The sequence below is a fragment of the Galendromus occidentalis genome, unplaced genomic scaffold, assembly GCF_000255335.2.
Source record: "Galendromus occidentalis unplaced genomic scaffold, Mocc_1.1 scf7180000077460, whole genome shotgun sequence".
Lineage (NCBI taxonomy): Eukaryota > Metazoa > Arthropoda > Arachnida > Mesostigmata > Phytoseiidae > Galendromus > Galendromus occidentalis.
The window spans coordinates 1,313,970-1,326,064 of NW_003805448.1; the positions used below are offsets into that span (position 1 = coordinate 1,313,970).

General features: G+C 51.2%; 4 protein-coding genes across 4 annotated transcripts; all 4 read right to left on the minus strand.

Moving 5' to 3' along the window:
- Positions 1 to 67: 67 nt before the first annotated feature.
- On the minus strand, positions 68 to 3,510 carry LOC114828266 (tyrosine-protein phosphatase non-receptor type 3). Its single transcript, XM_029111703.1, has 5 exons — positions 3,290 to 3,510; positions 1,310 to 1,422; positions 709 to 994; positions 337 to 602; positions 68 to 97 (listed from the first exon to the last, which is right to left on the minus strand). Exons 2-5 carry the CDS (start codon positions 1,415 to 1,417, stop codon positions 68 to 70), a joined length of 690 nt encoding a protein of 229 aa, XP_028967536.1. The 5' UTR covers positions 1,418 to 1,422; positions 3,290 to 3,510.
- A 2,077-nt stretch (positions 3,511 to 5,587) lies between these two features.
- Positions 5,588 to 8,507, minus strand: NC2beta (negative cofactor 2beta). Its single transcript, XM_029111680.1, has 4 exons — positions 8,347 to 8,507; positions 6,148 to 6,400; positions 5,878 to 6,041; positions 5,588 to 5,793 (listed from the first exon to the last, which is right to left on the minus strand). Exons 2-4 carry the CDS (start codon positions 6,386 to 6,388, stop codon positions 5,686 to 5,688), a joined length of 513 nt encoding a protein of 170 aa, XP_028967513.1. The 5' UTR covers positions 6,389 to 6,400; positions 8,347 to 8,507; the 3' UTR covers positions 5,588 to 5,685.
- Positions 6,684 to 8,277, minus strand: LOC100907521 (galactosylgalactosylxylosylprotein 3-beta-glucuronosyltransferase I-like). The gene has a single exon (XM_003744190.2). It carries the CDS (start codon positions 8,170 to 8,172, stop codon positions 7,291 to 7,293), a length of 882 nt encoding a protein of 293 aa, XP_003744238.1. The 5' UTR covers positions 8,173 to 8,277; the 3' UTR covers positions 6,684 to 7,290.
- An 838-nt stretch (positions 8,508 to 9,345) lies between the features above and the next one.
- On the minus strand, positions 9,346 to 11,556 carry Cdc16 (cell division cycle protein 16). Its single transcript, XM_003744191.2, has 2 exons — positions 11,210 to 11,556; positions 9,346 to 10,899 (listed from the first exon to the last, which is right to left on the minus strand). Exons 1-2 carry the CDS (start codon positions 11,363 to 11,365, stop codon positions 9,412 to 9,414), a joined length of 1,644 nt encoding a protein of 547 aa, XP_003744239.1. The 5' UTR covers positions 11,366 to 11,556; the 3' UTR covers positions 9,346 to 9,411.
- Positions 11,557 to 12,095: the final 539 nt, after the last annotated feature.

The following is a 12,095-nucleotide window of genomic DNA, read 5'->3' on the forward strand; positions in this document are numbered from 1 at the left end:
CTTGTCCTTGTTTCGGCGGGGAAAACCTCCGATCCGACTCTCCCTGTGCCCTGGACCCAATTTAAACTTAAGCGATTCCGTCTTCGAAGGGAAGCAGCTGTTATTTTCAAAGAGCTTCTTTTCCGATGCGCTTTCTTTCCCGATCGCATCCCTTATTTGGCGAAAGTCTCCGTCTCCGTCCAGAGACAGCCAAAGTCGTAAACGCATCAAAAAGCTCCAGACGTGATCCGTGAAAATAGACCCGTCAGGAATAATGCGCTTGTTACGGCATTTTTCGTTCGCGTGGTGACGTACCATCTTGGTTCCGCATCTAGTCTCGTTTGAGCAACTACTCACCCTTGTCCCGTTTTCCTTGAGGGTGGGGCTAGCAGGCAATAACAGAGGTGCTGGAAGATAGTTGCCATTCGAAGTTGTCCCGAGCTGACTGCTGGGTCGATGTTCCTTCGATTTACTTCTGCGCAACTTCAAACAGATGCATCGCGAGCGGATACACTGATGGATGTGCGAAATGACTTCTGTGTGTGTACATTTCTCTATGGATCTTCCATTGACTTCCAGAATTTCATCGCCGACCTCTATGTCGGCCCGGTCGGCCGGAGATCCTGAAAGCGCAGCGTGATCTTTCTTAGGGAAGAACTACTTCGACTCCGACTCGATCGTCCGACGGATACGCTCCCTTGAGGCCAAGCCTCTTCGACGTCAACTAACCTGCGTTGATTGCCTCGATTTTCGGAGCGAATCTTTCGTCCACTCCTCCGATCACACTGAAGCCGAAGCGTCGATCTCCGGTAGCCAGGGGAATTACCACGGTCAGGATCGAAAACGCGTCCCGGGTCGTGGTATCTCCAGACAGAGGGTTCAGATTCAAATCCGCAATGGGCTCGGAGCAAGAGGTCGTGCGCGAGTGGGAGCGCGGAAAAGTTTGGAACGACGTCAGCGAGCGCGCATCCTCTCCCCACGCTGGAGGACTGCCAACCTTGACGACTGTGACAAGCTGTGGAAATATGACGACGTGATTGAAGATCCGATCCGATCTCACAGAACACGAGTACCCTCTCGATGCGAATTCTCCACGCGAAATGTTTTCAATTTTTTGGGTTCTGGGAGCGTCGAGTTCCCCTACACCCTCGAAGATGAGACCAGAAATTCGGAACATTGTTCAACGATGATATAACTTTCGTGGTTATCTCATCTTCCGCTTGACTGGTGATTAGTTCAACACTTTTCAAGCATTTCTTGCGGCTTGCGGGAGCCTTTCGTGCGTGGTGTTCTGATTAATGGCGTCTCAAGAGAGGAATAAAATACTCACGTTGGGCTTAGCAAGAGCGGAGGCGGCGTTGTTGGATTGGAGGTAATTGCCATTGATGGTCACAGTCGACAACGACGGAGGTATAGAAGACATTCCTTCCACGAGCATTGGCTCTGAGAGGGACAAGAATTTTGTTAAAGTCAATACACGTCTTCAAGACCTCAAGTCGGTGTTAAGAAAACGCCCTGTCAGGAACACTTGTTAATCGGCCGGCGTAGCAAATTCGCACTTATTGTGTGCACATGCATCCTTGGATTGATACTTCAGATTGAGCAGCGACAGCGAGGGCTGAAATTTTCCTATCTCCCGGGTTCCTACGCGGTCTGGTGCTTGATGCTTGAGTTCTCGGAATCGTGGAGTCCTGCCATCTCGCGTCTATGGAGAGGGTCCGTTTGAATCATGCATCTCACGACACACGACTCAAGGTTCGAAGGGTCGAGATGCAGCTCCTACTGGACGTCCTCATTCTGCTCGCGAATAACCCGGAGCTTGCGGAGCGGGCCAGGCAGTATGGTCTAACGATGGACAGGAGACTAGAACACGATTTTTGCGGGAAGAGATTCGAGAAGAGAGCCTCGTCGGGCTCAATACTTCGTCTCGTATCGATCCCTCAGTCGGCTGGGATTCTAGCGCGAATCCGAATCTTCGGTCTCCCGCCCCTGATGTTCCCGCGAACATCTGAGCTACGGGTCAATAATCCTTGATTACTGCGGCGGGTCGCGCAAAGTGCCAACAATGATGCGTTGATTGAAGGTCAGAAGCTCAATAGGCTTTCGTGTTTTCATTGGAATTCGATTCAAACCTTGAATCTAATGCTTTTACGTAACACGAGCTAGATGAACATCTTCACAACCGCCCACTGTTGTTCTGCATCGGTGCGCCGGAGAAGAAAGTCTTCAAGAGAAACCTCAAGGTGAATAAAGCCGTTTAATGACAAGCTACTACCGTTAGTGCTATTTTGCGCACGAGCTATTCCTGCTCTGGAGCCATCCTACTCCGAAACGTCAACGATGAAATGCGCGCCGTGAACGAGTTTCTTCGTGACTCGCCATAATTTTTGTAGAAGTTCACACTCTTTTCCTGTGAGCGGTTCATCGAAAGTCACGGGAGAGCCTCGACGCACCAAAACACTTCCACGACGAATTTTGCTTTTGTTTGATCGCTTGAACTCGACTCTCGCGGGTCCACGGCGATCAAATTCTGAACTTATCAAATGTTGATGACAAAGATTCTCAAGAGACCCGAGACTCGGAGCGGCCTCCCTGACAATCCGATCACCTCAACGAATGTTTTTCCACGAGCATTTCCCCAGAGTTGAACTCACATGTCCGTGCTCGCCGTATTGTGGTGAGCCGCTGGCTCCATTCACGGAATTCGAAAGCATTCCACCGAAAATTTATAAACGTCAGCCAACAATCGATGTCCGCGAGTCGGAGCCTCCGCGGAAAATTCAGCAGCGACGGAAGAGACGTTTCGGTGCCGAAACAGATTGAGGAGCTCCGTCGACGAATTTATATGCGGTGTGTACACAGCCTGGAGTTGAGCCGAAGATGCTCGAACCGCTCCAAATGAACAGATCGGAATCACCCGAACGTATCTTTTTGTTTCCGTCTCATGCTCGGCCGATAATAATTCCTCGGATGTACTGTGGGAATTTTCGGTTTCGGCTCTACAACTACTACTTCGTCAGCAACCGTCATGCCGCGGCTGATGTTGACGCTGCTGTTAAAGCCATCGCTGCCGCCGCCGCGACCACCACCATCACCACATGTGCCTTCGAAGCTCCGGCACCACACGTTAGAAATCATATAGGAAGCCGCTGATTCGAACAATAAACTTCACATTGAGGCCTCCGCCTATATCATACGAAGAAGATCAATCAGTATGGTGAGTTAGTGCGTCGGAATAAAATTCCTTGCTATGTACGAATGATGATTTCTACGGTCTCGTGTCGTGAGAGGGCAAGCAAATATCAACTACCTGTTGTTTGTGAGTTCCACCACCAGTGAGAAGAAAGGTACGTAACATCCGAGTCTTACTTCAGCCCCTAGCCAGCGCAGCTCACTGATAGAGGTCCGACATGATATCTATCCTTTTCTGGATCAACAGAGTTCGGCTGAGCGTTTTTTCTGGATCGAGTCCGAGGGTACGGTCCGGCGGAATGCACTTGACACGACGGGTTCACGAATACATAGACACACTGGATGATGATACGGTCATTGCAGAGAATCCTCAGTTCGTCCGAAGCACTCCTCTGGCACAGTTGTAGGAACTCACGGATGGGAATCGTCAAGACAACTCGATGTTGATGTGTCGCCGTATCTATGTCTTACGGAGATGATCAGAAGAAGAAGAACATACGCCGCGCCGCCATCTTGCTCAGCAGCTCCTATCCTCGCCGCTGCCGCCGCAGCTCATTCGTTCGCTCGCTCGTTCGGTCCGTCGGTCGGTCGGTCGTTCCTTCGCTCGTTCGCTCAGTCACTTGTTGGAGCGGTGAGGGTGGGAGAGAAGCACACAACAAGAAGACCTTTGTGGATGCACTATTCATTGAGTCCGCCGAAGACCCATACGAGAACTTCGTACACGAGAGTGGCACCCACCACCCAAGCTCATTTGAAGATTCCGACCGAACCGGCACGAGTCTCACTTTTCTTCTCTCCAGAGCACCACCGAGTCACTCTGCCGAGGACCCCACGAGTACCTGTCTCTGTACAGCTCCTCAATCTCTGAGAGCTTTCCGGGCGGGGTATTGAACTTCATCGGGTCCATGTGAAGATCCTGGGGGAATCGGGAGAACCCATAGTTTCTCTTGTCCTAGCGCAGTTTTTGTTCGCAACTATCGACAGCTATTAGCGATAAGTCGTCGACGTACAAGTGTTGTTCACTAAGCGCTCGCTCGAAGAATTTCGCCTTTTCTTTCGTTTCAGGGTACCCCAACGAGGGGCCCCGCAGCTGATTCAATTACGTCGCGTGCATACCGATGGGATTTCACGTCAGCGGGGAAAGTTGAGTGAAGCAGAGTTGCCCCGCCGTTCTGCTGAGAAGGCATCGGAAGCCACCTCGATGCGATGATGATGATGAATTATGCAAGAATAGGCTCGCGATTGGCGAAATTATGAGGGGCCCCTCTCGTTTCTGTGGCATTTTCCTCATGAACCGACTCTGAAATTTCCCGGACTCCCACGCGCCGCTCCTCGCTATCAATAGTCTCGAATTTCCAGAACAGAACCGGTTCCTAAGTCTAAGATGAGGGATTCTCGAGGGATTGAATTCGAATGAAGATTGGCATGAGGCGACTCCTATAATCCCGGGAGCCTCTTGGTAACAAGTCATGCGGATCGAATGCGACTGTTCCCGCTCATTGCGAACAACATCACCTGTTGTATTTTTTGTTGAGAATTAGAGCTATCGACATGAAGTCGAATGTTGGATTCGAACCCATGCCTGGATCGCTAAATCGATGGTACCTACAGTGATTGACCTCTCGGGGAATAACTTTCGTCCAAGATAGTGGAATGGAGATCACAGATGCCCTGGTGGAGCTCCATTCATTTCTCCCCGGTCGAGAGTCTAAGCAGTGAGAGCTCGACCTATGCATACACCGCGATGGATCTTCGTTGGCAGCTCTGCGAACGCTCGCTGTGACCTACAGCATCGCCACGGCGAGCTCGAAATAGAAAGTCGGTCTGGATTCATAGTATCCGTCTGATTGGCGGTTTCTGATCCGATTGATCCCCCAGGGAATCTCTCCATGACATTGATGTGTCGAAATGTCGGCGGTTCTTGGAATGGACCTTCCGGAATGGAAATGTGGTCTTCCCTACAAAATGCAGAACCCAGAAGCTGACACTAGGAATTCCCGAGCCGCCCTCCTAGGAGGGTGGGCACTCCCCGGGAGTATGTGCGACCAGAGGGAGGATTCGAGAACTCCAACCCACGCGATATTCCGGCATGGTCCGCCACTCGGCCAGGAGTCAGCTTCGAATACCTCCTGAGAGTTAGGGATGGGACCCCGAACACGAATATCAAGCGGAACGCCAATCTATGCTCGATGATCAATCGGACGATTCGATTCTGTTGCTTCGATTCTCGCTGTAGTATACTTCTCAGGCGACACCCCATCACCAGGGATCCGAGCAGCGCGTCCGATTGGCGAGGCATATTTCCTCGGGAAGCGATGATGAGGTACATATCCGGATATTCAAGCTTCTGTTATTTACCGGAGATCATCATGAAACTATGGTTCAGCAATTCAGAACACATCGCCATCGCATGGAGAACGGTTTACTTTACTGCATCGAAACCATCTTGTAATTTACAATTCGCGACATTACACTCCAACAAACGCGGCCGCAGCCCTGCCCGGAATCGGTCGTTCAGTAGTCATCGTCATCACTATCGTTCACCGCTGGTAATGCGGCTACTGCAGCTTGCTGCATGTGGACCCAATCTTGCTGCGCTTGTTCAGCCTGCTCCTGCCGAGCCTGTGAAGCCATAGGTCAATTATCGGAAAGCTGCCAATTATATAGGCCAGAGAAACTTCGCGGAGGAAAACCTTCAATACGAACCCTAGCGAAGAGTTCCTGCTGCTGCCTTAAAAGTTCTTCTTCCGGAACGCCGAGGTGCTCGAGTCGCGTACTTTGCTTCCGTCGTTTCGCAGCTACTTCTTTGCAATCCGCGAAGACTCTTTGTGCATCTTCGCGGTATTCACTGAAGCCGAGATCATCAAGTGCTGAAATTTATAAAGGAACATTGAATGACACCGACTCGATCGATGAGAGTTCGGTAGATGATGATGGCGAGAAAAGATCGTGGAAATTTCTCTGAGCGAGCCTTACCGGTCAGGATGTGTTCCGCGTTTATTGTTTTCTTTTGATTGCTATTGCAAACCGAGTTCGCCTGCGTAGCTATGTGATGTATGAATTCGGTGCAGCACATGAGCACGAGCTCCCGACTCTCGTTGGCGATCCTCACATTTGGAAGCAGTTCCTTGAGCATTTTATTCATGGCTGCTCTTGGAATGGTCAAATCATCCTCCTCCGAATTGGACGAGGCGCCCGAAGCACTCGGCATCTCCATGATGATTGTTCACTGAAAAATCACAAATATACCAAACTATGAGCTATCGCGGGAAGCGGGAACATTTCCGGTATAAGTTTCCTGGTTCGTCGGATTGCGTTTGCCAGAAGTTGATCAAATGAAAACACGAATTTCGTATTAAACATCCTTCATATTTTTCATTTCACCAACAACCTAATCGAGCACATCTTCAGTCTGAACCGATCTTGACTATCATCGGAGATTCATGTCCTCGATTTCTTGATTCAGTAACAATTATTGCATTGTTTCGTTCCGTGTCGGTGTGCGGATATAACATCCTTAAACTCTCAGAAGCCTCGATACATTGGGACTTTGACTAGTCATCTTCTCCCGGGTTGCGTAAGTCTTCCGACCCGTCTAGCTTCTTTCCGCGTGACTCACAAGCATAATCGATATTCGTAGCCTTTGTCAGCTGGTTTTGTGGAAAATCTACATTTGTGTATGTACATCCTGCAACGTGGAATAATTTGAGCGGAAACCACGTTGAAAGATCTTCGTCCACGGCATCTGACGGACAATCAACATGGTAGAAGAACGTCGGGATTCGCGGAAACACAATGGCAACTCGAACAAACATTCGGACATGGCCCGTTCCATGCACCTCGAAAAGTCATGGATAGAATGAAAGCGAAGCTCTTCCTCGGAGGGTCGCCACAGTCAGCTCTGTGAAAGAGGCGAGGCTCGAGGTTGACTTATTGTAAATGAGACCTCTGCGCGTCGACAGGCCGATTCGGGTTGACCTCCCTAATCGCATGTTTGTCGTCCTTTGTGATGCATGAGCGGGAGCGGCGGACCGATTGACACGTTAACAGAAGCATTGCCAACACCGATCGTATAATTGAAAGCGGATGTTGACGGACGCTTTCTGATTAATCGGCTCCCTATACTTCGATTCCCTGGTTTGAAGGCATCGCTAGTCTCTTCTCCAGCTTCAGATCTGTATTCTCCGTTCGCGTATGCCAAACCAAAACCTTTGTGCAGTTGTCAGCGCGGGGTTCGAGCTCGCTGACTCTAGATAGGAGTTTCGTTAGGAAATGGGTTTCTTGATGACCCCTCGGCACATTGAGCGAGAAAACGGCGTCCGGATGATTTTTCAGGAGTTTGAGACTCACGGCGAACGCCGCCATGTCTATGGGATAGGTTCGATCGGGCCTGAACACAGCATTGAAGCGTTTTATGCGACCATCGATGACGATCGGCCTCTCCACCATCAGTCCCCCTACTAAACCGACAGGCCACACAGAAGCCTTCTTCGTGAGACGCATCTCTTCGAACAATCGAACATCATAAGTATTGTCATCGTCGGCGAAGTACACAACGCTGTCGTCCTCGGGGGACGTTTTTTCCCTCAAAAAATGGAGAGCCGCGTTCCGTTGGAGCACTCCTCTGGGTTTGAGCCAGCTGGGATCTCTCGTTCTCAATTTGTATTCCGGTGGAGTTTCAACGTTGAGCAATGTGAACGGTATCCCAGATTGTTTCACCAGGCTTGAAACCATTTCCGTTGGTTTCGCTGAGTCTTCCACAAGCACCCAATGGATGTTTCCTGCTAGACGCAAGGCGTACGACAGTCGTGTGAGCTCGGCTTTCTGCTGGGGTCGCGCGTACGTAGGCGTCACAACGTAAATGAGTCTTTGATTGGCTGTCCCTCCACCGTTCGAATCACCACCGCGATCTTTCGCGAGGTATGTGTCGAATCTGAAGAGACATCCGAACACGAAACCTGCCATAGCTCCGGCGATGTAGGCCACGATCGGATTTCGCATTCTGATCACCTTCCATGCACGGTCTTGAACGCGCAACGGCACCCTCACACTGAACAATCTCTGAAGCTCGATTAGACTACCGCCATCGGCTCAAGCTAACTCGGTTCGTCTGGAATGGCTGAGAGGCCGCGAGGGAGGGCTTCCCACAGGGAAGCGGAGCCGAACAGCTCTTACCTGGGATCGCGCCCAATGACGCTCTCGATCAGATGCTCGTCGAGTCCTCAGATGCCCCGGCTCACTTATTGACTGGCATGGGCCGCTGGCGAAATCTTGTGGTCACATAAATCCGCGAATATGCGTAGTTTTTGAAACCGCAATCTCGTCTCGTTCGAAATAAACAAAACCGTCCCACACACGTTCAATTTCAGGGAGATCTCTCTCCGACCGGAGGCGAAAATCACTGCCGATTCGGCAGTGCCGAATCGGAAACCGCGATCTGGTTCTCACCCGAGGTCGGAGCCTGATGTCCCGTGCACTAGAGCCGCCCGCTGTCACCTGGAAAGGGTTGGACTCGAGAGTAGAATCCACGAAGGAAATCGACACGTCTCCCGCAGCAGACGATTTGATGCTTCGAAGAACCGCCCCCAAGAAGAACTCTCGGAGGAGCTGACAGGGGGTCGAGCGAGGGTCTAGGCAACCCCTCGTGTCTAGGCAATGTCTTCGGTACTGGAAAGCGCGTGCGGGCTGCGATGAGACGGCTTAGTGACACGAGATCGATGCCGATTCCGTCCGACGTGCTCGTGGCCCGCAAATCGCAGGCAAGCCATTCCGGCAGGCAACGCCGGAAAAACGTCCTGTTTTTAACCGGACTGTGTTCATCTCTCCGAGGTTCACGGATTTCACTCAAGAAGTAGCCCTCTATTCTCGACCGTTTTTCCGGGAATCAATCAGAACGCTCTGCGGAGAAAATCATATTCTCTCGCAAGTTATGGTAGGCGCCGGTGCGTCTTTGGTGTTGAGCCGATTCCGTTCAACAGATCGACCGCTTAACTGACGACAAGTTCCGATACCACTGTTTGACCCCATGATCAGCGGAATGCGTCACCATCAGCGAGACCGTCACCAGCGAATTTTCTTTCGATGACGTGCGGTTCATTTGCAGCTGCATGGTCTGCCGGCCCGGGTATTGCTTCGGTAAAATAAAGGAGGCAAGCAGAGCCACGATAGTCCTGGAGGAATGCAAAAACTCAACTTTATATACATACATCGAATTTCACGGCCAACAATCAATCCGGTTCTCTACTCCATTGCCACCTCCGGCGAGCCATCCTCTTCTTTAACGGGTACTTGAGCTTCACTGCTTGGTGGGTCGTTGAGGTTCTTCTCGGCGAGCATGAGTTCGAGAATATGCTGTAACATAGTTGTCGAGAACGTGTCATCCCGATTGTGGGCGAGGGCTTGGTGAAAATGGTCGATGGCGGTATCCCAATCGAGCTTCAAGGAATACGCGAAGCCGAGATTGGCCAACGTCGATGAGCAATATGGATTTAGGACCAGCGCCTGTTGATGGCACTCGATGCTCTTGTCGAGCATCTTCAATTTTCGATAGACATGTCCCAGATTGTTGAGCAAGGGCTCCCACTTCTCGGGTAGGGCGCTGTGATTGGGCTTCTGAATGAGTTCCAGAGCTTTTTCAAAGTAGCCCCGAGCTGCATCGTAATCTCCGTTCTCGTACGCCGCAACACCCAACTCATGGATGACGAAAGGGTCTTTGGGCGCGATCGATTGCGCCTGCTCGAAGAATTTCTCAGCCAGCTTCGTGCTCGCCTGGTGTTGGTATTCGAGTCCCACGTAGAGCGTCGGGAGATGATTCCCCGGCATAAGATGATTCGCCTTGAAGTAAGCAGCCATTGCCTGATCGTGTTCGTTTTCAACCGCGTATGCGTGGCCGTAGAGAAGCCAAGCGGGACCGAAAGCCGGTCTGAGTGTGGTGGCTTTCTCCAAATATTTCCGCGCGTCGGCTGCTTTCCGGACGAGGTAGTAGTAGCAGCCCACCGCGTACCACGATAATACGTGGTCCGGGTAGGTATCGATCAATTTATGAGCTAGGATGTACAGTTGAGAGACTTTGTTCAGCTCCATGAGACAAGCAATTTGAACTTCCAACGCCTCCGGACAGAAAGGGTCCCGGTCGAGGATCTCGTTGATGAGCTCGTGACATCGCCGGTAGTCACAGTTATAGAAGAGCTTTTCCGCATTGTTCGTTAGAAGGTCGACGTTGTTTTCCAGGCCACGCAGGATCGGGGGCCGGGGTTTCTCGGGCTCGTCGTATTTTTTCAGCAGAGATGAATAGAGATTGTAAGTAAATTCGTTCCGATTAACCACTAAAAGAACTTCCAGTTCGTCTTCCTTGCTGAGCATATGGTGGTTCACTAGGAGATACAGAGCTTCGTAGTTGCATCCGTCGTGCTCGAGAGCTTTCTTGTAGCATTCGACTGCGTTCGGCGTGTCGTCTTGGGTTTCGTAGAGACGTCCTTTGATAACTTCGAGAGCTGCTAGCAATTCCTGATCGTCGCTCCGTATGGCAGGCAGATCAATAATCTCAGTCGCTAATTCGTATTCTTTCGATTCCAAATACGCGAGCGCCGCGATGAAACGACAGTTGAGGTTCTCCTGGTGGAGATTTCGCCGTTTCACCACCTCTGCTGCGCGGTGGAAGTGCCTCGAATGGAATAGACAGGATGCCAATAGATAAACGTCTGATGGTTTATCCTTGCTAAGCGTCACCTGCAGGAAGAGAGAAACATATCGTCAAGGCTAGTGGGACTCGGAACGGGGTAAGGATCGAGGGAATCGTAAATCAGAGAGATCAAGCCGGAAGAAACGCTTCGAGGGCAGTGCCGGAGAGATCGTATCACATGTTCAGACCAAGAAACGAAAAAAGGGAGGAATTCTCTAAGCTCTGAGACGTGATCAAAGGGCTGGCAGGGAAAACATTCCCTCTCCGGATGAGAGTTACGAGTGAGAAAAAGAAAAGACCAGTAGCAAGGTATCGCGCGCAGTGGCACTCAAAGGTATTCTCAAGAATAGAACCTACGAGTTTGTCTGCCCAGAAAACAGCACTGGGAAACTGGAGCTTATCCATGAGGGACTTGACTTTCTTCCGGAGGTCAGCAACCGACATCACATCCCCGCCGTACGCCCAGTCAGTGCCTGAATCCCGGAGTTTTCCTGAGGATCTTGAAGTGGTCATCTTTGCGATGATTTCGTCGCGTCGGCTGAGACACGTTCTGATCAGCAGTCAAGAGATCGGCACTCGTTCCCCTTCCGGACTCGACTCCGCTGGCGCCACGACGTCGTGAAAATAAACTACGAACTCTGATTTCCTTTTGAGCACAGCCGAAGTTGCCGCCGGTTTTAAGCGGTGCTCCCCTCGGTCCGCATGAGTGTTCGACGACAACTGCCGTTGGATTCTACCGCGATGAGTAGCCGACGACGTGCCTCGTCGACGACGACCGGTGCTCGGGGAGGCGCTCCGGGGCTCACGGACAGATGGAATGCGCGCGAGCGTCCTCGCGAATTGCGACCGATGCACGGGAGGGAAAAAACGATATTCGAACTTCGTAGGCTGTCCCGCCGTCCGGACCGGTGCGAGGCTTTTCTCAAGAGAATTATTGAGATGAATGGGAGCGGCGAGAGTTTCTTCTGAAGCGCGTTTTTCCCGGGTATGCGCTTCGCCCGCGAAATCATACCGTTGTAGCTTGCTCTCGAATCGAAGCGTGTTCGATTCCAATTTGAGACCCCGGCTGCTTGATATCGTGCAGCATCTGGCCCATCGATTGCTTGATATCGATTTATCTCCAAAAAGGAATAATTCCTCGAGACTTCTTCAAAGAGAATCCAGTCGATCTCCGATCCCCCGATCCACCTTCCGGTCCCTCGCCATCGCTTGTGCCCTCCTATTTAGATACTGCGATGATTAG

What these genes read in the sequence shown, in the direction of transcription:
- LOC114828266 (XM_029111703.1), bottom strand. Translation starts at nt 1,417, where the DNA reads ATGCTCGTGGAAGGAATGTCTTCTATACCTCCGTCGTTGTCGACTGTG. An exon ending in CCGCTCTTGCTAAGCCCAAC is followed by an intron (nt 995 to 1,309) that starts GTGAGTATTTTA and finishes ATATTTCCACAG; the next exon opens with CTTGTCACAGTCGTCAAGGT. An exon ending in TCAAGGAAAACGGGACAAGG is followed by an intron (nt 98 to 336) that starts GTGAGTAGTTGC and finishes TGAAAATAACAG; the next exon opens with CTGCTTCCCTTCGAAGACGG.
- NC2beta (XM_029111680.1), bottom strand. Translation starts at nt 6,388, where the DNA reads ATGGAGATGCCGAGTGCTTCGGGCGCCTCGTCCAATTCGGAGGAGGAT. An exon ending in CGCGGAACACATCCTGACCG is followed by an intron (nt 6,042 to 6,147) that starts GTAAGGCTCGCT and finishes TATAAATTTCAG; the next exon opens with CACTTGATGATCTCGGCTTC. An exon ending in AGCAGGAACTCTTCGCTAGG is followed by an intron (nt 5,794 to 5,877) that starts GTTCGTATTGAA and finishes ATGGCTTCACAG; the next exon opens with GCTCGGCAGGAGCAGGCTGA.
- LOC100907521 (XM_003744190.2), bottom strand. Translation starts at nt 8,172, where the DNA reads ATGCGAAATCCGATCGTGGCCTACATCGCCGGAGCTATGGCAGGTTTC.
- Cdc16 (XM_003744191.2), bottom strand. Translation starts at nt 11,365, where the DNA reads ATGACCACTTCAAGATCCTCAGGAAAACTCCGGGATTCAGGCACTGAC. An exon ending in TTTTCTGGGCAGACAAACTC is followed by an intron (nt 10,900 to 11,209) that starts GTAGGTTCTATT and finishes CTCTTCCTGCAG; the next exon opens with GTGACGCTTAGCAAGGATAA.